This window comes from Phoenix dactylifera, chromosome 13 (genome assembly GCF_051530095.1).
Source record: "Phoenix dactylifera cultivar Ajwa chromosome 13, Ajwa_hap1_PhDact_Kaust_v1.1, whole genome shotgun sequence".
NCBI classification, from domain to species: Eukaryota; Viridiplantae; Streptophyta; class Magnoliopsida; order Arecales; family Arecaceae; genus Phoenix; species Phoenix dactylifera.
The window spans coordinates 25,122,549-25,147,899 of NC_143202.1; the positions used below are offsets into that span (position 1 = coordinate 25,122,549).

At 37.5% G+C, this 25,351-nt stretch overlaps 1 protein-coding gene across 2 annotated transcripts; it reads left to right on the forward strand.

The window, feature by feature from the left end:
- Nucleotides 1-15,114: 15,114 nt before the first annotated feature.
- LOC103711101 (receptor protein-tyrosine kinase CEPR2-like) lies at nucleotides 15,115-23,783 on the forward strand. Of its 2 annotated transcripts, XM_026806231.4 has the most exons (5): nucleotides 15,115-15,651; nucleotides 16,058-16,137; nucleotides 16,288-16,386; nucleotides 19,971-22,575; nucleotides 23,163-23,783. In XM_026806231.4, the coding sequence occupies exons 4-5, from the start codon at nucleotides 19,998-20,000 to the stop codon at nucleotides 23,510-23,512; spliced, it is 2,928 nt and encodes a 975-aa protein (XP_026662032.4). In that variant the 5' UTR covers nucleotides 15,115-15,651; nucleotides 16,058-16,137; nucleotides 16,288-16,386; nucleotides 19,971-19,997; the 3' UTR covers nucleotides 23,513-23,783. The 2 variants fall into 2 exon arrangements, with proteins under 2 accessions (XP_026662032.4, XP_026662033.4); XM_026806232.4 differs by lacking the exon at nucleotides 16,288-16,386 and having other exon boundaries at nucleotides 15,155-15,651.
- Nucleotides 23,784-25,351: the final 1,568 nt, after the last annotated feature.

The following is a 25,351-nucleotide window of genomic DNA, read 5'->3' on the forward strand; positions in this document are numbered from 1 at the left end:
GCGGGTGGAGGGCGGTGGCCGGGAAAACGGAAAGAGAGAGAGGGCTTGTTGGGATTGGGGAATGTTAGGCTTCCGACGACGCTTGTTAGCGTCGTCTTAGGCTAGCGACTACACCGGCACTAATTGACACTAAACCAAAAATTGCCGACGCTTGTGAAAAGCGTCGGCAAAAAAGCCTCGATAAAACCTACTTTTCCTGTAGTGTAAGTATCGATCTTCCTCAATTCTAGGGATCATACATAGCCATATAAGAGCTTTTGAAATAATCATATCTTTTTAAAAAAAATATACACATAAGTAGATGGAAAAATACTAAATGATACAATCAAATTCATATTTCATATATAAGTTATTTTTATTAAAAACATTCATGGAACTATTTTTCATAATAAAGCATAATTTTAATAATATATATGTTGATCTATAATTTTAAGAAAAACATGATATCTTCACTGGCAAACTAAATGCATAAAAAATATAATAATTTAAAAAATAATAAAGAGGGTAAGATCTAGTTACTTTTTCCGCCTTAGACGCAAATCTGCTAAAACTATTTGAAAACATTAAAAGAGAAACTAATTTCTGTTTAATAACTTGAATGGAATTAAAATAATAAGGAATAGGGACAATTAGCCGAATGATGGCGTTCGACAGTTTCGGGTGGATCGGGCATGGGAGACCCAAACAATGAATCATGGGGCATGAACTCGATTAGGGTCAAAGTCGTTCAACAAAGTTCACCAATGGTAATTTTAGGAACACTCAACAAGACCGGAATAATCGATCTAGTAGGCGGCTTGGGCACTAAGGTGGTTCAGAGCCTTTTTGTGGGGTTCATCTCGGATCCAAAGAGAAGATAGATGGGATACCATACTAAGATCTATAGGCCCGTTTAAAGAGAGAAACAAAGAGAAGAGAGAGAAACTAGAGAGGGAGTGGGGATCATTGGGGGTTGTGCCAACGAACTTTGCCGGTGGTCGAAGGTGGTGGACAGTCGATAGTCTTGGTCGACCAGCGAGAAAATCTAAGAAAAAGGCTGGAAAAAAGGAGAACGGGAGCCTTTCCTTGATTTTGGTAGTTGGCCGCTTACTGACGGCCATTGCTGTGATGGCCTGTGCGGGCGTGTGTTTAATCCCACATCGGTTATTCACTAGATAGATCTTAGGTACCTATACAGGATCAAGAAATCCAAATAATTTGTTCCGACTAGCCATTTTGGGTGAGGTGTTGGTTGTTATTAATGGTATTAAAGTAGATCCGACTCATAACCTTTGTGGATTAGGAGACACTGCCGTACAGACCTAATAGAGCTGACCACGAGTCGATCGTAGTGTTTATGATTAGATTTGAATTCTTAACTTGACGAGGACATCAAGACTTAAATGGAGGAAGTATGTGATGACTCGTACGGGCGTGTGTTTAGTTCCACATCGGTTATTTGCTGAGTAGATCTTAAGTACTTGTACAGGATTAAGGAACTCAAATATTACCTTCCGACCAGCTTTTTTTGGGTGAGGTCTTAGGTTGTTGCAATGGCTCCATCGTAGAGAAAAGTAGGAAGGTTGAGCAGTTCATCCAAGGGCTTATCAATGGAGAAAACCGGTGGTAGTGGCCGAAAAAAAGAAAGAAAACTTCGGCAACAAATAGGGAAAAACAAGGATCCCCTTTGTTGGTCAATTTCTAGCTGATTTCTCAGTCGACGACTGTAATTTCTGGTCGTGGAAAAAAGACAAAGGAAAGAGGAAAAAGGCCAGGGCACTACTTTGTCTCCGGTGAGAAATCGGCGACTGTAATTTTTAGTTATGGAAAGAAGAAAAGGGAAAGAGGAAAAAAGCTAGGGCATTATTTTGGCTTCGGAGGCATCGGCGACTCTGATTTTTGGCGAGCATAGTGATAAAAAGCTGTGGACTTGATGAGAGAAAAGAGGAATAAGGCGAGAGTATGAAAGGTGTTGCTCAATGGTGGAGTGCTGTGGGAAGAGAGGGGATCCTATTTATAGAGGAGGCGAGCCTCTGGTGGATCACGAAAGTCAACTCTCACCGAGAGTCAAATTGAGAAGATGACTTTTCTTTTTTTTGCTTGATGGGAGCTTGGGCCGGGCCAAACCTTGGTCATGCTAGTCAAGCGGACTGAGCGATAACATTTTCTCTCCCTTAAAGGAGTTTCATCCTCAAAATTTAATGCACCTTCATTCTTTAACAAATAAGAATACTTAGTTTTTTTCCACTCCACCATACTTCTGTTGCACAACTCAAATCTAAACCAACTCTTCTATACTCTCCTATGCCTAATCCTAAGAATCATAATCCTAAGCTTAAGTACTATCAATTCCTAGACTTTTAGGCTCTACCCTATCCTACTAGACTTTTAGACTCTATCCTATTGGCTAGCTGTCAGCTGAACCACTAGATCACCCACAAGTGCGTGCGTGTGTGGGGTCTATGGTAACGACGCGCCGACATCATTCGGTACCAATCTAAGTAGAAAACTGGGGGATTGGAATGGATCAATTCTCGCCACCTATTGGACGATATCCCTGATTGGGCGGACACGTCTCCTCCAAACTCGTGGATGCATGGATCTATTTTTGGTGATTTACCTATTTTGGTATCTGGTGATGTTGGTGATTGTAGCCAATGGGATTCTTTTTCCTTTTACTTTGGCAACATAATAGGAACTGTTTCCTTGATTTATGGGAGTCGTTCCTTCTCCCTCTTATCCTACTTTTGCCTATAAGAGAGAGGAGAGCTATAGCCCTGAAAACATAATAAAAAGGTGGGAACGATTTCTACTGTGGACGTAGGTTTACTACAGCCGAACCACGTTATCTCTTGGTCTCTACTTTTTCTCTCTTCCTCCTTTCCATTACAATCTTCTTTAGTAGCCTAGATTCTAACATGGCATTAGAGCTTTGATATCACACCCATCCAGTATCATGGCCGATTCCAACAGCAACACCAACTCGATTTCTAGCGGTGTCACCACGAGTTCTGATTCGGCTTATGTTCTCCATCCTTCTGATATCCTAGTATTTCTCTCGTCACTCAGAGTCTCACCGGAGATAACTATGCTACCTGGTGTCGGGCCATGCGCATGGCTCTCATGGCCAAAAATAAATTTGGTTTCGTCGATGGAACCATCAGGAAGCCTGATTCATCCGATGTTAAAGCCTCACAGTGGCAGCAATGCAACCGAATGGTATACTCCTGGATCCTGAATTCGGTGCATCATGACATCGCCAATAGCGTGATTTATGCTGAGAAAGCCAACGAGGTATGGAGTGAACTCAACGACCGTTTCTCCTAACAAAATGCTCCTCGTATAGTCCAACTCTCTTGGGCTATCGCTACACATCAACAAGGTACTTCTCCCATTGCTACTTATTTTATTGGCCAAAAGGCATTATGGGATGAACTATCTTTCTATAGCACTATTCCATCTTGCACTTGCTGTTCCTTGAAGGAACTCACAGCTATTCAACAGCAAGAAATAGTGATGCAATTTCTTATGGACTTAAATGAAAGCTACAATGCCATATGTAGTTAGATCCTCTTGATGGATCTTCTTCCCACTGTTAGCCGTGCATATTCCCTGTTACTTTAGGATGAACGACACCGCAATTTGCATTTGGTTACTTCTTCTATTGATGCTGCTGCACTTTCGGCTAGTCATCCTCCTATTTCACAAAAACATTCCTTTTATTGTGATCATTGTAAGAGGACCAATCATACGATTGATCGATGTTTTCTTCTCCATGGATTTTTCAATAAAAATAATGGGCATCGACAGCAAGGGATGAACAAATCGTCTCTTTCCAATCAGCACAGCCAGTAAGCTTCTGCTTCTTTGGAAACTACCACTAAAGGCAATGCTCATGGGGAGCCTTTGACTCTAGATTAGTATCAGCAGTTGATGGCCCTTCTCTCTACCATGGCTCCTACTACTTCATCTAGCCCAGCAGCCAATGTTTCTTGTAATATCTTGTCCTGCTTCAATTTCTTCATATTGGATTATTGATATAGGGGCTACACACCACATGGCTTGCTCCAAGTCCTCCTTTGTCACACTAACACCACAATCTATCCTTGCTCCTGTCACTTTACCAAATGGTCAGATTGCAAAAAATATCTTTTACAGGAACTGTTGTTTTGCCTAATGGGCTTCGCCTGGATGATGTTCTTTATATCCCTTCCTTTAATCTAAATTTACTTTTTATTTTTCATCTCACACATACTTTTTCTTGCCTTGCAATTTTTCATCCGGATCATTGTCATATTCAGGACCTTCAATCGAAGAAAACGATTGGAGTGGTAGACTACATGGAGGACTTTATATCCTGGATTTAACATTTGTGCATCTTGCTTCTCCCACATTGCCCAGCACCTTCGACCGTTGGCGTTGGCGTCTCGAACACCCTTCTCTTTGGCGCCTATAGCTTTTGTCTAAATCTATTCCTGATATTTTTTTTCTAAGAATTGTATTTGCGACCTTTGTCTTTTAGCCAAACAAACCAGATTACCTTTTCCTTCAAGTTCTATTTCTACTACTCATGTTTTTAGTTTACTTCATTGTGATATTTGGAGTGGTTATCAAACCGCTTTCCTCTCAGGTGCACATTATTTTCTAACCATTGTTGATGATTTTTCTCGTGCTATATGGGTATTTTTAATGCGTCACAAATCTGAAACTCAATCTCTTCTCCGCCACTTTCTTTCTTTTGTCAAAACACAATTTCATACTTGTGTTCAAACCCTTCGCACTGACAATGGCCAAGAATTTCTCGCCAATGACCTTCAACAAATTTTTAAGGAATATGGGCTTGTCCACCAATGCACTTATGTTCACACCAGCCAACAAAATGGTGTTGTAGAACGCAAGCATCGCCATGTACTTGAGGTGGCACGGGCACTTCGTTTTCAAGCCCATCTACCTCTTTCTTTCTGGAGCGATTGCATCCTTACTGCTATATATCTAATAAACAAAATTCCTACTCCTCTATTGTCTGGGAAAAGCCCCTATGAGATTCTTTTTGGCTCGCCCCCCTCCTACAGTCATTTGTGTGTCTTCGGGTGTCTCTGTTATGGTCGAAATTTCCAAATCTCTCATAAGTTTGATACCCGATCCTGGCCTGGCATTTTTGTTGGTTATCCTCTCGGACAAAAGGGATACCGTATTTATGACTTAGAGTCAAAAAGCATATCTGTCAGTCGTGATGTGGTTTTTCATGAACACATCTTTCCTTTTCAGACTCTTGTACCCGAGCATTTCTCTATCATACCACGTCCCATTCCTGATGTTTTTGATTCGCTAGTGCCTTCAATACCCACTATTACTGATTCTATTTCAGGCCCTGTTTGGGGGAGCTGTTGGCAGTAGAGCTGTTGGAAGTAGAGCTGTCTGAAGTAGAGCTGTTATAAAAAGCTGTTTGTTGTTTGGTAACCACATTCGTAAAGTGCTGTGGTACTTTGTTTTGTGTTTGGTAAACAAACTGAGAAAATACTTTTATATGACAAAATTACCATAAAGGACATTGCATAGTATTATACAACACAACATAATAAAACATAACATAAATTAATACATAAATATACGATATAGTATAATATTATTGTAATACAAAATAATATTATGTTAATATAGCATAATAGTAATATAATTATTAGAGTAAATTAATATTTGGTAATATAACATAATATTAAATTATTTAACATAACATATTAATGTATTATGATATAATGTAATATATATTATATTTATAGTATAATACAATAATAAAAGTATAAAATATTATAATTATTAGTATAAATTAATTTCTCATAATATAACATAATATTAAATTATTTAAAATAACATATTAATGTATTATAATGTAATGTAATATAATATAATATTTATAGTATAATACAATAATAAAGGTATAAAATATTATAATTATTAGTATAAATTAATTTTTCATAATATAACATAATATTAAATTATTTAACATAACATATTAATGTATTATGATATAATATAATATGATATTATATTTATAGTATAATACAAAAATAAAGGTATAAAATATTATAATTATTAGTATAAATTAATTTTCCATAATATAACATAATATTAAATTATTTAACATAACATATTAATGTATTATGATATAATATAATATGATATTATATTTATAGTGTAATACATAAATAAAGGTATAAAATATTATAATTATTAGTATAAAATAATTTCCCATAATAATTTTTCATAATTTTTCATAAAATAATTTTCTGTGGTCCGGGGGCTCTTCTTCGTGGTCCATGCTCGAGGAGGACCTCAGCGTGGGCTGCGAGGTTGATGATAAAAAAAAAAACAATAGATTGATTTTGGAAGGTATGGAAAAGGATTAAATTTTTTTTTTCTAAAATGTGGTTCAAGAGATGCATACAAAAATTGAAAAGAAAAATACCTTTTCTTACGGAAGGGAGTCTGACGGCTTGGGTTCTTGGCTCCAGCAGATTTTTAGGTTCATATAGGGATAAACTATGTAATTATGTTATTTTAATATGGGCATTTTTGTCAAAAATACAGTTCTCCGAAAAAGCTGAAACAGCTTCCTCCCAAAAGCTTCAAATTGGAGCTTCCTCCCAAAAGCTGTTTTCAGCTTCCCGCAAAAGCTGAAACAGCTTTTTGAAAAATTTACCAAACATAGTTTTTCATCTAAAAGTACTTTTGGAGGGCCAGAAAGTGCTTTCTAGCCCTCCAAAAGCTCCCCCAAACAGGGCCTCAGACCCTATCACAACTCAAGACAATTCTTTTTCTTTGGCTCACCCCACATCCACCCCATCCCAGGATGAAACCACAGCACCTCCCTCTCTCCCAACTCGCCAGTCTACTCGCCTATCCAAAACCCCTGTTTACCTCCAGGATTTCGAATACTCCATTGCTGGGAAACCCAACTCTTCCTCTTCCTCTACTGCTCACCCACTTTCTCATTGTCTCTCTTATTCTCGACTCTCACCTCCTCACCGAGCCTTTGTGGCTGCTCTCATATCCTCTATCATACCCACTACCTTTACTCAGGCCAACAAACACTCACATTGGTGGGCTGCCATGGATATTGAACTTAAAGCATTGGCTGACAATAACACTTGGCGTTTAACCATCCTTCCTCTAGGCAAACATGCCATCGGATGCAAATGGGTTTACAAGACTAAATATAAGCCAGATGGTTCTATCGAACGCTATAAAGCGTGACTTATTGCCAAAGGTTATACTCAATTGGAGGGTCTGGACTATCATGAAACATTCGCACCTGTTGCCAAACTCACTACTATTCACTGTCTTTTAGCTCTTGCTTCCATTAAGCATCGGCCGCTATACCAATTGGATGTGCACAATGCCTTCCTTTATGGCGATTTAGAGGAAGAGGTCTACATGCAACTACCGCCGGTCTCTCCACCACTCTGCCCACTTTGGTATGCAAGTTAGACAAATCGCTGCATGGCTTAAAGAAGGCTTCTCAGAATTGGTTTTCCAAAGTTTCGGCTGCATTATTTGCTTTTGGTTTTCTTCATTCCAAAGCTGACTATTCTCTTTTCAGCAAATTTTCTAAGAATGTGCGTCCATGTTTTGGTTTATGTGGACGATATTGTTGTCACCAGTGATGATGCGCAAGCCATTACTCTTTTGAAGAATTTTCTCAACACTCGCTTTCATATGAAGGACTTGGGCACTCTAAAATATTTTCTCGGCATTGAAGTTGCCTGCTCCGCTAAAGGCATATATCTCAATCAGCGAAAATATATACTTGACCTATTAGATGATGTCGGCATGCTTGGAACCCATCCCGTCGACTTTCCTATGGAGCAGGACTTGAAGCTTTCTGACACTGATGGCATGCCTATGTCAGATCTATCTCTTTATCGTCGTCTTGTTGGCCAACTCTTCTACCTGACAATTACTCGACCTGACAATATTTATTCAGTTCACATACTCAGTCAGTTTATGCATCGTCCGCTTCAGCCACACTATAGTGCTGCTCTCCGGCTTCTCCGATATCTCAAAGGATCTCCTGTCAATGGTATTTTATTTCCATCTACTGGCTCTCTTCATATCACTGGCTATTGTGACTCTGATTGGGCTAGTTGTCCAATGACTAGACGATCTACTAGTGGCTATATTACCATGCTTGGTTCCTCACCACTTTCATAGAAAACAAAGAAACAAACAACAGTTGCCAGATCCTCCTAAGAAGCTGAATACCGCTTTATGGCTTTTCTTTGCTGTGAGCTCACTTGACTTAAGTCCCTTCTCACAGATCTTCGGATTCCTCATATGAGCTTATCACTATTCATTGTGATAATCAACTGCGTTGCATATCGCTTCCAACCCAGTTTTCCATGAAAGAACAAAACACATCGAATTGGACTGTCATTTTGTTCGTGAAAAGCTCTACGCTGGTCTCATCAAACCATCATATTTATCAACTAAAAGTCAACTGGCGGATGTGTTTACTAAAGCGTTTGGCCATGACAAATTCTTAAATATCATCTGTAAGTTGGGCATGTCTGACATATTTTTCTCTGTCCAACAACCTGCTCCAACTTGAGGGGGAGTATTTGACGATATCCCTGATTGGGTAGACGCGTCTCCTCCAAACTCGTAGACGCATGGATCTATTTTTGGTGATTTATCTATTTTGGTGTCTGATGATTTTGGTGATTGTAATCAATGGGATTCTTTTTCCATTTACTTTGGCAACATAATAGGAACTGTTTCCTTGATTTATGGGAGCCGTTCCTTCTCCCTCTTCTCCTACTTTTGCCTATGAGAGAGAGGAAGCTATAGTCCTGAAAACATAATAAAAAGGTGTGAGGGTTTTCTATTGTGGATGTAGGCTTACTACAGCCGAACCACGTTATCTCTCGATCTCTACTCTTTCTCTCTTCCTTCTCCTTCTTTCCATTACAATCTTCTTTAGTAGCCTAGATTCTAACACCACCCCTAAAGAGTTCCTCAAAGGGAGAAGCACATAAAATACTGGTGGCATTCTACCGAAAGAATCACCATTATTCAAATTTCTAGCTGAGGAGAGAGAGTCCGTATAAGGGCCAGCAGAGAAGAGAAATGGTACGGTTTCAACAGTGTTTCTGAAGTTCCATCTTACTAGATTCACAAACATGAAAACAATTGGCTGCCCACTAGATATCAGCATTGACGGGTCTTTGCATGCCAATCTCGTGATTCTTCCAGTAAAGCTGATTCCATACATCCACCCTCAGTGTCGTGACATTATTGGACAATAGTTTTCACACGTCATGTCACCATTCTTTTGTTTATCTCACAGCAAGAAGTTTCTCATGCTCGCATCTTTTCTTTGGGAAAGGAAGCAGGAGCAAGCAAACGCAGGACCGAGACATCCCTCCTGCCTAGCTATCGGTGTCTCTCATATTAATGTGGTGTTAAAAAAAAAAGAGGTAGGTCTCAGTGTTAGGATTCCTTGGATTTGTTTTCGAGCGATAAGTGACAGGGCACCATGAGTTCCCACCAAGAAGAGAGACTGAATGCTCGCCACAAGATGTAGTGGATGATGTCTCGATCCGTGGCGTTTCTTTCTACCACTTTGTTTTCTGGTCTTAAAAGGTTCTCCCTTACTTTTTTATCTTGTTTAGACTAGTTGGGTATGGGACCGCTGTGGATTGTGTTGTCTTCTTTATGGCTCGCCATGGACAAGCATTTGAATGCTGCTTTAGCTTGCTTTCGTCGTCTCGTCCATGTACGTGGCAGGGATTATGTGCATGACAGCAACCTTATATAAGATAAGCAATAATTCATGTTTTTTTTTGGCATGCGCATCCTTTTTGCATGCCGACCCTTCTTGTATATCTATTTGTACTTGGCTCTTCAAATCTTTCTTTTTTATTTTTGTTTTTTAAAAAAGTTAGGTAGGATCCAATCATTAAGACTCGTGTGGTTTGCAAAAAAAAAAAAAAAAAAAATCAACGAGAAAAGAAAAAAATACTTTTTTGTCTGGTTGGAGTTTTTTTAAAAAAATGAGAAAGTAGCATTTTTATGAAAATAAGATTTTTATATTTTATTTGAAAAAATTTATGGAAGACATGGAAGAGCTACTTTACTGTCGATTAGCAAATAGAATTTTTTTTCTCCCAAAGTATCCTAATTAGCTATCAAAATTTATGGATAATTTTTTTTTTCTTATTAAAGTATAATAGATATTTTATACAATTTTTTACTTTTTCATGATCAACCAAATATACTAAAATCATTTTTTCAAGCATTATATTCTCAGAAATTATCTTTCTAAAAAAAATATTTCTATGAGAAAAAAAAATTTCACGAACTAAACGAGTTCTAAGAGAATGAATTGAAAAATACAAAAACTTATTCTTTAATAATATTATCTTTCCGTTGTATGCATAACTATGCAAGCTCTAATTCTACCATCCATGTTTTGCTCTCCTGCATGTAGGAAGTGAGGCACTTCCCGTAGATTTATTAACTAGATGAATTAATATCTATGAGAGCTGATAAGAAAAGGTTGAAGATGCACCCAGAAAAGCAGAACAACCTAAGAATTAGTGTGATGTGGTACTGATGCTTCTCTCCAAATGTCTTCGTGGTCTATTTTTCCTGCTCTCAAGGTCTTCGAACATTTCCTCCACTGTCTTCTCAGTGTAGAGCAGGCTTCCCTGCTTGTTTTCCTCTATTTGCTTTGCCTCACAATCTCAAGTAACAAGACAATAGCATTAATTTGATTGAGAAGGAACCATCTACATTCTGATCAAGTTGAGTGCATCAATGGAGAGAGAGTGGATTCTTTTACACCTCCAAGTGGTCCAAAAGAGTGTGCAAATTGTGTGCCCAGCCTCTCATCTTGAGATATAATTTTACTGATAACCAGATACCTGTTATGAATGAGCATTTAATGAACAAATGTGATGAACGGAAAAAAAACCCAGTAAGTTGAATGAATGTTATTTTTCTTTTGTCCTCCAAAATTAATGTTAACATTATATTTGGTTGTGAAGTAAGTGACCTCTGATTAATAGATTGGAATAAAATACATCATTCTATAAGATAAAAAAGTTTATTCCATACTATTTCTCCTTTTTTTTTGTGTATTTCTTGAATTTGCTACTGTATCCTTGAGATTAAGTAACTAGGGAAATGGATTCAATGATGAAGTAGTCTTGTTCCACTGTAACCCCAAACCTCATGCAGGCTAAATGTTCTTCTTGAGCACCAATCTTAGTTTAATTGAGGGACATCATTTTATTTGCTGATCACATTCATCCATACATGCTTTCAAAAGATTCTTGACCTACTAGCATGTCATAAAAGAGTTGTGTCAGCTGAACAAGTGTCCATAAGAATCTGTGAGAGATTGCTAGGCCCCACATCAAAGAGCTTGACCCCTTGTTATTTCACTGCACTAGCATTCCATAGTGGCTTTGCTCGTCAAAAGTAGGCTTCGAGTACTACACTGCTTTAGCATGAGCTCTTACTGCTCGGGTCTATTTCTGATAAATGCTACTATCAACAGCTCTGCCAAATAGAGCCTAAGCATTATAGTAAAATTTCATTGCACCAGCATTTCATAGTGGTTGTGCTAGTCAAAAGTAGGCTTCGAGTGCTACACTGCTTTAGCATGAGCTCTTGCTGCTCGGGTCTACTTCTGAAAACTCCATCAACAACTCTACCAAATAGAGCCTAAACATTATAGTAAAATTTCACTGCACTAGCATTCCGTAGTGGTTGTGCTCGTCAAAAGTAGGCTTCGAGTGCTACACTAGTTTAACAGGAGCTTTTGCTACTCAACTCTACTTTTGAAACTATACCATCAACAGCTCTGCCAAATCAAACCTAAACATTATAGTAAAATTTCACTGCACTAGCATTCCATAGTGGTTATGCTCGTCAAAAGTAGGCTGCGAGTGCTACACTGCTTTAGTACGAGCTTTTACTGCTCAGCTCTAATTCTGAAAACTCTACTGTCAACAGCTTTGCCAAATGAAGCCTAAGCATTATAATGTAACCCACCTCCGATGTATATTGTTCTACATGGTGGAATCATGCACTTTTAGTTGGTAAGGCATGCATTGAAAGGCGAACCAATAATTAGACAATCTTGTATTTCAAAAATTAGAGAGAGAGAGAGAGAGAGAGAGGGTATTGGAAGGTTAGTTAATCATTGTGCATAGTGATTTAAAGGTCAATATAAATAAAGACAAGAAATCCTATATATGATTAAATTCCCTCCACATTTTGCTTGCAAAGAGCATATCAGCTGTCCATTTTGACATGGGTCCATCAATTGAGACCATTCGATGGTGATGCGACGGATCACCAACCATGTCCAAGTATCGGTGGGGCCATCATAACTTTGAAGGCACGCATTGAGTCATAAGCTAGTTAACTGTACATGAATTTGTCTCTTAGGATACGCTTCAGGGTTATAAATATCAGTAGGCCCCCAAATACAACCACCGATCAGACGGCCCTGATTGCATGGGCGGTGCGATTTAGACTTCACGGTGGTCCACCACTGTCCAATTTCAATGGGTCCACAATGATTTGAAGGCTAGCTCTCCCATGCACAGCAGTAGCACTGTTATTAAATGAAGACAGGATTCCATAAGAAACACATGTGAGCTTGCCTTTCTTTTCTTGTATTAGATACAAGAAGAAAAGAAATATATGTTTTTTTAACTGAACAGGCTATTCGATAAACAACAACAGATATACATACAAACATACATACGTACACACATATATGCGCGCGCGCGCGCACACATATATATATATATATGTATGTATGTATATATAATTTATTAATATGATATATATTGCAGCAGGCTCATGAAGGATCGAAAAGAGATTCTCTCTCTTCTAAATTGGCTTGGATCTAAACTTGCACAAGCAGTAGAATTTTGTTATGAATCAAGTATTTCCTCCAATTAGGGTTGCGGAGAGATATGAAACTTTCTATAAGCAGCTAATCTTATTCGGTAAGTAAATGAGTGAAATTATTGAAAATAGTTTTAAACCTAGCTCAGGAAATGCATAGCTTGTACTCTTGATTAATCTATCGAGTCTCAACCTCTAGATCAACATATAACGGGCAAAATTAACTCAAAGATTGCACATATATGCCTACGAGAGGCTTCAGGCTCTTGCTAATCTCTTAAATAAGCCATTGTGAATGGCGAGCGGTCAATTTTGCTTTTATCTTTGTTTCGAAGAAAATATTTAGCTAAAAAATTAATCAGAAAACTACTTGGGACTGAAAGTTAGATGTGAATTCAAGGGGAGAAAGAAAAAGATCGAGTAAAAGAAATCATCTAATACCAGGCCACAGTCCACATGACTACAAACGTCACCTACTTTGGTGATCTGACCCATGGATTAATAATTGAATAGCAATGGGGATCTTTAATTAGGCAATTAAACATTGTAATTAGGGGGATTCTTTGATGGTTGCTACGAATCCCTAAATGTGTACAATTTTGTACCTCTGGCTGATGCCTGATTGACATGTGGCAAGTGGATATTTAAGTTATCCTAGTGTTGGGGGAACAAGGACAGGAGTTTTACCATTATATACTAATGACGTGCTTAAAATATGATTAAGAATTATAACTAATTCCGAGTGATGGTGAGAGGTCTCTTCAGCTTCTAGTTGTTAGTTTGCCGCCCTTAAGTTGAGATCTTCTCTTTGGTTTTGGATCTTATGAAGAATTCCAAATATCTAATTATGTTGGAAGCCCCTATTTTTTTTCTTAGATTTTTGTTCGCATGAATATCTTTCTAAAAATTTAAATTTACATAAATACCTTTTTAAAATTTATATTTATTTCTGTATCCTCATTAAATATTGTTTTTACACAAATATTCCTAATAAAACAGTTCTTCTAACACTATTAATAAAAATCATATTTATTTTAATTAAAAATAAAATAAAATTTTGAAATTACTTTTTTGCCTACAACACAATCGCCGTTTTTTTTTGGCACTTGTATCCATTATGAATATTTTAGTCATTTTAATTTGAAATTATTAATTTTTTAATAACGATAGATGACATGGGTATATATGCAAAAATAATGGTAAAAAAGGATAGAATAACAAAAATATTTATACAAATATCAAATTTGGAAGGATATTCATGCATTAGAAGGGTATGTGATCTGGATAGGAAAGCTGAAGACTATTTTAGTAATTTCATTGCCCTATATAATAGCCATACGTACGGTTATTTGATCTAGAAGGAATATGATGGATTAAGATAGGGATGTTACCATCACGTAGAAATTATTAAGATACTTGCAAATCAAACATAAAAGGACAAACACATGTTCTTATAATTTCAAGAAGGAAATTAAGTTTTAATTATGGAACTTCCTGATGGGGACTTTCATTATAGGTGGGGCTGGAGGTTTAAATAATTCATGAAAGAGATCTCCGAAGACATTAGGGGCTTCGATTCGATCTGTTTTCGATTATAAAAACAATTAATAGAAGAAAAACATAGCATCTTAACAAAAGTTAAATAAGATGCATATAATTGGAAATTTTAGTGGGATGCAATGGCTAAATATGCTGCTAATTGAAAAAACTCCAAACAATACAACAGAAAAAGGGTCAGGAAAGTCTCAAAGTGTCTTGATATCATTATCGTTAATATTTGTTATATGTTCTTTAATTCTTCACATAATTAAAAAAACTGATAACTTGTCAACAAACTCAAACAAATTAATATTTACATCTTCACCTAAACAAACAAATATTTATATATGGCAACCAAAGTATATCAACTAGAAGGAAATAACAGTAGTCATCTTTCCCTTCAAGCTATGTCAGTGAAAGTCACTTTCTGCTTCAGAATATTCGGACTATAGTGAGCAATAGAGTTGCCTTTCAGACCGCATATATATTGAAAAAGATGAAAAGGGTTGTGAATTGGATGACTTGGTATGTAGTTTGTTGTTTCAGAGATATTTAAAAACCGTAGTGTTTTGAAATTTTTTATTTTTAGTTTTTATTGTGGATATCCGTATCAGATTTGTGTGAATTATGAGGGTATTATAGTCATCAAATACAAACTTTTTTCCGTTCGGTACGTAATATCGAATGTGGCGTCAACCGCAGGCTCCCCACCAGTACCCGCCGCGGTATGGTTCCCGCTCAAAAGATAAGGGGTAATGTAGTCATTTCACACCTTACCGGCCGCCTTTATAAATTGCGACGGCTAAGTTCACCCTCCTCTCTCTCTTGATTTATTCCAACCCTTCTCTTCTTCTCTTCCCCGGAAATTTTTTTCCGCTTTTCTGCTCTCCGATTCCTCCAGTTCCTCTTTTTCCATCGATTTTTATCCAAATATGACGGTAAAGAAAGCAAAGGAATTGGGTTTTTTAATCCATTCTTCCAGGATTTGGAGGGTTTCTTAACCGTGGAGCGACGGAGAGGGTTCAGAAATATAATTCCCTCGTTCTTCTCCGATGTCCAACGAGAAGTTAGGGTTCTTGGAAGCGTGTTGATTTGCCTTCTGAGGGAGAAACTCCGATCATCAAAAAAGAGTCGATCGACGGTCGTAGATAAAGAAAGGATTTCAGGCGATCGAACCCTAGTGGAGCTTTTCTCCAGACTTCTTTGGTAAGAAATTGTTCAAAAAATTTCTCCATTTTTCTTATAGAGCTAGAAAATAAAGAGAAAAAATAAAATCGAAGCTTTGGTTCTCTTTTTTTTTTCAAAAAAATCTTTTCCTAGTATAAGGTTTTAGCTAGAAAATAAAGAGAAAAGGAATGAAGAAATAAAATAAAAACGAAGCTTCGGTTGCTGCTGATGCGCCCTTGCGATGGGATCCAGACCGTCCATTCTTCCATTTATCTTCGAATCTTTCGAATCTACCAGCCATTGGACGGCTCCGATCTGCCGTATTCTAGATATTCTACTTTATGCTACCCGTTTTCCTTTCGAAACCTTTTCGTATATTCCACATCGCTTATATTTATTTTTTAAAAGAAAAATTTAACGCATCAAATTTTCTGTTTTCCTGCAGATCCGCTCATCAGACGGAGGAGATCCCTGGATCATCCAATCGTCTTCTAGCCCGAGTTAGGCCGGCTTCTAGAAGATACGGTGGGTTCTCACATGGTGTTCCCTTTTCTTTGTGTGTCTTTTGGTATAACTTGTTACGGTGTAGCTGCTGAGCTCGGTGTTGTTTATTGTGTTCGTCGAGATCATGACATGATTAGATGTATTATCTGACGGTGGATTCTTGATGACCAGGCGGGGGTCCCCACGGGGGCTTAACGGCGTTCTCTTATCTTTCCTTTCCTTTTTTTTTTCCAAGGCACGGGAGATGGCGGAGTAGCGGGTCCCGCGATGGTACGTTTTGTAGTTCCGTTTTGTTCATGACTTTGGCACTAGTAAAAGTTTTGTTGACCCGTTGACGGCAATGGACTCACGGACGGTCTTATAGGTCCTGAAAAGCGGTCAAAAGTGGGTTTACCACCACGGAGTGGTGTTATCTCACGGTGGAGCCCTGTCTCCACGTGAGTGATGACGTGTCATCCACCAATAGGAAAGTAATGCAGGACCCATTGTGGGAACTAGCATTGCAATTGAGCTAAGTGGAGTCGAGTAGCTAGAAGCTCGAGGTCGACTTGATTTAAAATAGTCGGGCTTGAAACTTGGCCTAAGATCGATGAAGCTTTAATATCTAAGCTCGAACTCGTTCCGATAGAAAAAAATAATGCATTATTTGAGATCAACTTGACCCAATTTGGATATCAACCAAACCCGACTCGAGCTCAAATTCGAGCTATGGTCATAATTAAAAAATATAATTAAAACAAAATATAACATAATATTATAGTTTACAATATTAAATTAATAATATATATTATAAGTAAAATATAATATTATTAAAAATATGTATTTTCGGCTAGGTTCGTGAGTTTTCAAGCCAAGTATTTTGCTCTTCAAGCTTAGTGACAGCCGAATTGTGCTCGAGGAGCTCGTGAGCTGCTCAACCCATTCGTACCCTTAGTGAGTACTGCTTTCACCATATTGCGGTGGTTCGACTCATTGGAAGGTGGACCCTATGCTGCTCACTCCATAGAATCCTGACATGTAATCATAGAAGGCGGTGTTCTAGAATTATAGATAAGCATGGGCCCAACCCCCTCTTAGCCCAAGTTTGGGATTTATCTCAGCCAGGGCTTTAGGGATAGCATGTTGGCCTGGCCCATACACCCCAGAGGCTGATAAGCTTAACTTGTTGCAATTCACTCATTAAATTGTTTAACATTAGGGCTGGAGTACATGCTTTATGATTTAGAATTAACGATAAGCCATTCAAATTGAAAATCCAAACTATTGAAGATAATCTATAGTGTAAAAATGTCTAAAAATAAAAATTCACGTAGTTTTGTGGTCTCAACCAAATCAAAAAATGGGTACAAAAATGAGCGAATATTGTAAATAATATTATATTTTACTTGAATCTAATCATCAAAGTCCCGTGAATTTAAGTCTACCCATGTTTTAAGATGTGTTCTTCATGATCATGCAAGATTTTGAATTTATGTCTCCTGCCATGTATTAACTCACTAGTACAATTGTCACCCTTCATTTTTTATCTATTTCATGTGTGGATTAGAGATTACTGAAATATATAAATTTAGGTTTCTAGGTTTTGTTTGTAGTATAAATTACCTTCAGGTATGAATCTTCAATTTGGATGATCCATTATTGATGTTGACATCATTATTTTTTTCCAAAGATTTAAGACCAGCATAAGAGATGGCTTGGTTGTCAGGAGTATGAGACATCTATATATTTTTATATCATGGAACAAATATAAGCTCTAACGTAGCATGCGTCGAGCATGATCTTTAGATAGAAACAGGGTTCAGAACATGTAACCAAAGTGAAGTAGAAGACTGCCAAGAGGACTTGAGTTTGCCTGTCCGAACGTATACGGTGTTTCCCCACCATTGTTCAAAAAAAGGAGTGAAGTAGAAGACATAGGTGAACCAACAAATTATTTGCTTAATAAAAGTGGCTTAGGTATTGGGACAAGGTTACAACTCTAGAGATCTATGCTCCAACCTTAAGTAATCCCTGAACCCTCTTACTTAAAATGACATGGTTCATGTCAATCTGGGACTGTCACGTTCATGACCTCATCTATCTCCTTCTACAACATGACTAACATGATCCACTCATTATACATCATTAGTGAAAAACTCCTGAAGAGAGTAAATTTGCAAAAAGTTATCCCCATGTTTATTGCTGTCTTGCTATTTGGTTTTTACGTCTTTTTTCTGTATGCATGAGTCATCCTCAGAAATAAAAAATGATCAGGAACCTATATCTGATTAGACAGATGAGAAAAATTCTGTTGAAGTCACTGGGAATAATATTTTGTGATAATATTTTAACTTTATTCCTCTAGATGTTAGAAGTCGTCAAATTCTAGCTTCTGTTTCACAGTCCCTCAACCAATTCACGTACTTTACAAGGTGTTGGCACTATGGTCTGTCTAACAAATACCAAGGCTTTATGCTTTTCTTTCATCCTTGTAATCAAGACCTAATATGTATTCTTACTGAAACCTTGTTTTTTTGTAATCTAGACCTCGTTGGCATTCATAATGAAAAAAAAATGAAAAAGTTTTGCCTCACCACATCCAACCGTTTGGTTGCATTCATAATTGTTTTCCTGTGATAAAATTCTTGATCTTTACTACAAGATATCAAAGCTCTCTGTTTGTTTGTTTCATAAACAAGAAAAGAGAGGTGAATCTCAACAATCTTCTAGTGGTTTTTCTAATTGCAAAAAGGAGACACACAAAGGCTTGAAGTATGGTTTTGCATGCAACGAGGTTAGGCATTTGAAATGAAAGGTAGAGAACCTAAAAGAAGTGAAACAGCTTTAAAGGTTTTCTGATGATGCTTTTAAAGGTTTTCTGATGACACTATCTTACAATTTTATCTCTAGAGTTCCTTTAGACTCTTTGAGATTATGTAGTTTCACAGTTCCTCCTTTTTCACCTGCTTCTGCTCTGCGAGTGCCACGATTAATTTCCTACAATCTATTCCTACTTGACATTTACTTTATCACTTCTTGGGAGAAAATATGATTTATTAAGCACACAAACTACAGCGAGAAGTAGATATCTCTGAGTCAAAATTTAATACACTAAAATTCGAAAATAAATATTACTCAAATGCCTGAGATTGCTGATTTAGTTTCACACACATATTTAAATGTAAAGTTGTTTCTGGTACCAAAGTTTTATTAGTCAAATGGAGGAAATGTTAAATGTAGATCAATACAGTGTGATCAAATATAATCACTAGATATGACAAAATGAGATAAAAAGAAATTTTCCGTTTATATCTGCAAAAATACTTCTTGATGGTGTAACTGGTCATGTTTCCCTGGTATTTGTTTCTTCTTCCCCTATCTCCATGGATTTTTTGCGTGTTGATAATGAGTAACCTGGTCTTATAGCATCATACCTCCAATGTGTGTTTGCTGGAACTTCACCATTCAAACTTTAGGAATTTGAATAGAGTTTAATGTAGAATGAGCTGCACTGTTTGGTCTATCCTCACTGCAGCGGTGGTGTCGGGGGCGGCTGTTGTCATAAGTGCAAATTAAGTTTGGCAGATCTCTTTCCATGAATTACTCTTCTTAATATGCTAATGGTTGTTCAGCCTGCATTTGATGTTCTCTATATTTCAAGCACCATTGCCATTAAAATTTTCCATTTAGAAATGTCTAAATATGGAGAAAATCGTGTCTGAATCATGACCTCATAAGTCTTCATACTATTGTTTTGTCTACTAGTTTAAATCCATCTTCTTCAGGAGTGGTCCAGTATTAATTTCTGTTTCAGATCTTCTTATCCTTTCTATCTCTAAGTAACATCTTGTTTTCTGTTGTGATTGTTCTCACAGGCTTGCTGAATTGGCAAAGACAGTCTCATGGAAACTTCATCCAGTGTAATTGCACTGTTATCACCCTTGGCAATGGCAAAGTTCTTACTTCCCCTCCATTTATTAAGCACCCTTCTGCTTTCCCTTTTCCCGATCTCAAACTCCCAAGCAGTGGAAACTCAAGCTCTCCTGCACTTCAAGAGTCAATTGATTGATCCTATGAATTATCTTGGAAGCTGGAAAGAGTCAAACTCCCCATGCCAGTTTTTTGGTGTCACATGCAACTCCAACTCTGGGGAAGTTACTGGAATCTCACTTGCATATAAGAACCTTTCTGGAGAGATCTCACCATTAATCTCTGTCCTTAGCGGCCTTGACACACTTCTTCTTCAGGAAAATTCCATCTCAGGCGCTGTTCCTTCTGAGTTGAAGAATTGTGTTAGTCTTCAGGTCCTCAATCTCTCGATGAACAGTTTAACAGGCCAATTGCCAGATCTTTCAGCCTTAAGGAACTTAAAAGTTCTTGATTTGTCTACAAATGGCTTTTCCGGTAAGTTTCCAGCTTGGATTGGGAGTCTATCAGGTCTGGTTGCACTGGGTCTTGGTCAGAATAACTTCAAGGAGGGAGAGATTCCACCAACTATTGGAAATTTGAAGAACCTAACATGGCTTTACTTGGCTAAATGTAATCTGAGAGGAGAGATTCCAGCTTCTGTATTAGAATTAACATCACTAGGAACTTTAGATTTCTCCCGGAACCAAATTTCAGGAACACTTCCTAGAGAAATTTCGAAGCTACAGAAGCTATACAAGATTGAGCTCTACCAGAATAATTTAACCGGAGAGATCCCACCTGGGCTTGCAAACCTCACTCACTTGCGTGAACTTGACATTTCCCGGAATCAAATGACTGGAAAAATTCCTGCTGAGCTTGGTAATCTTAAGAATTTCACTGTCATCCAGTTATATAGTAACAACTTCTGGGGTGAACTCCCCAAAGGATTTGGAGACTTGCAGTTTCTCATTTCATTTTCTATCTATGAGAATAATTTTTCTGGAGAATTCCCAGTAAATATCGGCCGGTTTTCACCACTCAACGCTTTGGACATATCAGAGAACAACTTCTCCGGTGAATTCCCAAGGTTCTTGTGCCAAAACAACAATCTGCAGTTCTTGCTCGCACTCGATAATAACTTCTCAGGTGAATTTCCTGATTCTTATGCTAACTGCAAGTCTTTGCAGAGGTTCCGAATTAGCCAGAATCGCTTCACAGGGAGACTTCCAGATGGGTTGTGGGGACTGCCATATGCCACCATCATTGATATAGCAGACAATGCTTTCATTGGAGGGATATCTTCAGAGATTGGGACCTCAACTATCTTGAATCAATTGTGTGTGCAAAATAACAAGCTTTCTGGTGAGATTCCTGTGGAGATAGGAAAGTTATCCCAGCTGCAGAAATTATATGCTTCCAGTAATTCTTTCTCAGGTCAGATACCATTTGAAATTGGAAATCTGGACCGGTTGACATCTTTGCATTTGGAGGATAATGCTCTAACTGGGTCTATACCATCTGAACTCGGTTCATGTAGTAGACTGGTAGAGATTGATCTTGCACAGAATGCATTGAGTGGTAACATTCCAGGAACACTCTCCCAGTTGGCCTCTCTCAATTCAATAAATCTTTCACAGAACCTGATTGCTGGCCCTGTTCCAGATAGTTTACAATCATTGAAGCTAAGCTCCATTGACTTTTCCAAGAACCGATTAACAGGAAGGGTTCCTCTGGGTCTTCTAATGATTGCTGGAGATGGAGCATTTTCTGGCAATCCTGGTCTATGTATTGATGGAAAGTCAGGAAGTGAAGGGGGTCCTGACTTGGGCATTTGCAAGATGGATGGCAGGCACAAGGATATCTTAGGAAATAGACTGGTTCTGATATCAATCATTTTATCAGCTATGGTCATGCTTTTAGCTGGTTTAGTGTTTGTGAGTTATAGGAGCTTCAAGCTTGAGGAATCTGATAGAGAGAAGGATCTGGAGGAGGGCATGCACAATGACTCAAATTGGAAAGTGGAATCTTTCCAACCGCCAGAACTTGATGCAGAAGAGATATGTAAGTTGGAAGAGGAAAATTTAATTGGAAGCGGGGGCACTGGTAGAGTTTATCGATTAGAGCTGAAGAACAGAGGCACAGTCGCGGTGAAGCAATTATGGAAAGGGAATGGAGCAAAAGTTTTGATGGCAGAAATAGATATATTGGGGAAGATCAGGCATAGAAACATACTGAAGCTATATTCCTGCTTCACCAGAGGGGAGCTTAATTTTCTTGTATATGAGTACATGCCTAATGGGAATCTTTATCAAGCTCTTCATCGGGAAATCAAATGTGGGCAACCAGAGCTGGACTGGAACAAGCGGTACAAGATTGCTGTGGGTGCAGCGAAGGGAATCATGTATCTTCACCATGATTGTTCACCAGCCATCATACACAGGGATATAAAATCCACCAACATATTGCTGGATGATGAATATGAAGCAAAAATTGCTGATTTTGGGATAGCAAAGATAGCTGAGGAATCAGATTTAAGTTGTTTTGCTGGTACACATGGTTACATTGCTCCTGGTATGTTCATATTCCATTCTATAGTCTTGTGTTCTCAAATACAGTAGCCGGTAAAACTTAATCAGTTGCTTTTCCTCGATTTCAATTGATGTCATATCATATTGCCCACATCTTTATATCAACTGCTTGAAGAGATCTAGTTTACTCATTAGTCTGCTTCTTATTCTGTTAACTTGTTCTTTCTTTTGCAACGCTTTTGTTCCATTAGCTTAATTTTGTAGTTTAGACCATAGTTGCTATAGAATGCAGGATTTTTTGTTATTTAAGATTATAATATATGCTTTCATTCTTGATGATGTCAAAAGAATCAACCTACTTGTTGATCACTTTGTATTTGTTTCTTTTATTTGCCATTAAATGGAACAGAAAAAAAAGGAGAAAAGAATTTTTTAGCTGCTATTCTTTTTTACTTTTATCCAATAATATTTGGTAGGAAGACACTACTGGTTTTAAGATGTTGAAAAGAAGAAAGTTCTTATTATCTGTAGTATTTTGATTTTAGCTTGCCTGTGGTAATCCATCCTATTTCATATGCATTCATCTCTCATATTGCTTCAGTCTCTTAAAAAATGTCTTTGAACTTTCAGAACTTGCATATTCACTCAAGATAACTGAAAAGAGCGATGTCTATAGTTTTGGTGTTGTCTTGCTAGAATTGCTTACTGGCCGTAGTCCTATAGAACCTCAGTTTGGTGAAGGCAAAGATATTGTCTGTTGGGTTTCAATGCATCTCAGTGGCCAAAATGTCGCAGAAGTTCTTGACCCTAGGGTGTCAAGTTCTGTGGAAGATGAAATGATAAAAGTTTTGAAGGTTGCTATTTTGTGTATTACCAAGTTGCCAACTTTGCGCCCGACCATGAGGGAGGTGGTAAATATGCTTGTCAATGCTGATCCTTGCACACCAATTATGAGGGAAAAGAACTGTGGTAAGAACTGATAGTTTTATGGGGCAGGCTCTTTTGTACAATGACTATAGATGTTTTAGAACATTGAAGTTAATGTTTAGTCAGTATAGGCTCTGGATGCTTATAACTCGGTTCAATCTAGGTATCAATCTAAGTGTAACGTAAATTACAAGTTCCAAGGAGTGTTGTCTTCAAGTGGATACATCTGGTTTTATAAGTGGATGTACTGGGCTTTATGCCGTGTATGATTATAGTGTGATGATTGACTTTTCTGTCTAATGAAAAGCAGTTCTTATTTTTATATACCTAAAGATGCGATCATTTTTACACCTTTTATAGCAGTTGTATCTGTATCATGTACCAAATTTGCTATTAGTTATCTGGCTACGATTTTCTTTACACAGCTATGCTAGCTCACACTGATATATGCAAAAGCTGAAAACTGATGAAATTCATTAACAACAGATATCTGATGCATATCCAATCAGCAACATTTAATTTCTTATGCAACTTCATACATTACTATGTGATGAATTAATTGGTGTTGATTGTCAATTAAGTTGATACCATATTTTAGCACTAGTATGTGCCCATAATAGTTATATTATTGGAAGAATCAGATCGTCTCATTGTAATGCATTCTTTAAAACGATCTGAATCTTGTGTTTATTCAATGGGTTGAAGCTAATTTCTTTGTTATGGTCATCAAGAATTAGTTTAAATTAGGATTTAATTAGTCTGTATTCTGAAGAAAAAACTTCAATGAAATCACAGCATCCACATACTTAGCGGTCCTCATGAAATCACCTTGTAGATCCAGTGACACATCAGTGACTCCTTAGGTTACTCCCTTTTTTCTTACTTGTGCTCTTCTGTTCAGCTAAAGAATCATGTAAAATGTATTCCAAGGACTACTAACCACACTTGGGTCCTCCACCAGACTTAGGAACCTCCGAGAAAATATCAAGTGATATTTATATCTGCATGATTTCTCCAAAAAAGTATGTCTATATCTGTGTGGTTTTGCACAAGATTACCAATTTTAGGCCTGTGTGGTGTGAGGTGGGGTGCATTTTGTTCTTGCAACATTGGCATAAGACCAGGATGACTTCTCTGTTGCAGTGTCTATTCATCTAATCCTATTTAACTGAAACCAGAGGCTAACAGCCTGCGAAGATAACTATCCTTTCTTCCTACTTTCTCTGTCTTGTTGTTTGCCAAACAAGGCATGATTGTCTTCATATCTATCATCAAGACAAGGTCTCTCCCTTCCCTCACTAGTGCTTGATGTCTAATTGGTTTGAGTATTATAGGTGAGCATGCAGGACGTGAAATCTTACCGTTATGCCTATTGTATTTATTGAACTTTCGTGTCAAGTTAGGGATTTGAACATAAGACAACAAATTTTTTCAAACTTTTGATGGATAATACCTAAATTATCTTAGTCGTTTTGATTATTATACATCTTAATGGGAGGCCTATACTTAAAGATAATTCCTTATGGAAGTCCGACTAACATCACGAGAATTAACTGGATGTAAGACAATTGAGAATGGCCTTTTGTCATCCATCTGCAAGCATTAAGAAAAATAGAGTGGAAAAGTTGAATGAAGCAAGCAATATAGTGGGGACATGCATTAAATGCATGATAGTTTTTTTTTTTCTTTTTTTGTACTCAATTGGCCTAGTAGAATTGTTTGTTAGCAGCTCTGAAAACAATGATTTGTAAAGGTGATATGCCAGAATCTCTCCACTTGCAACTTTATATTATCCATTCTTTTATATCATATTTTATTTTTTACTATTTATTTGGAACTTTCTATGTTAATAATTGGCTTAAATTATTTATATTAATGGTTAGGCAGGTCCC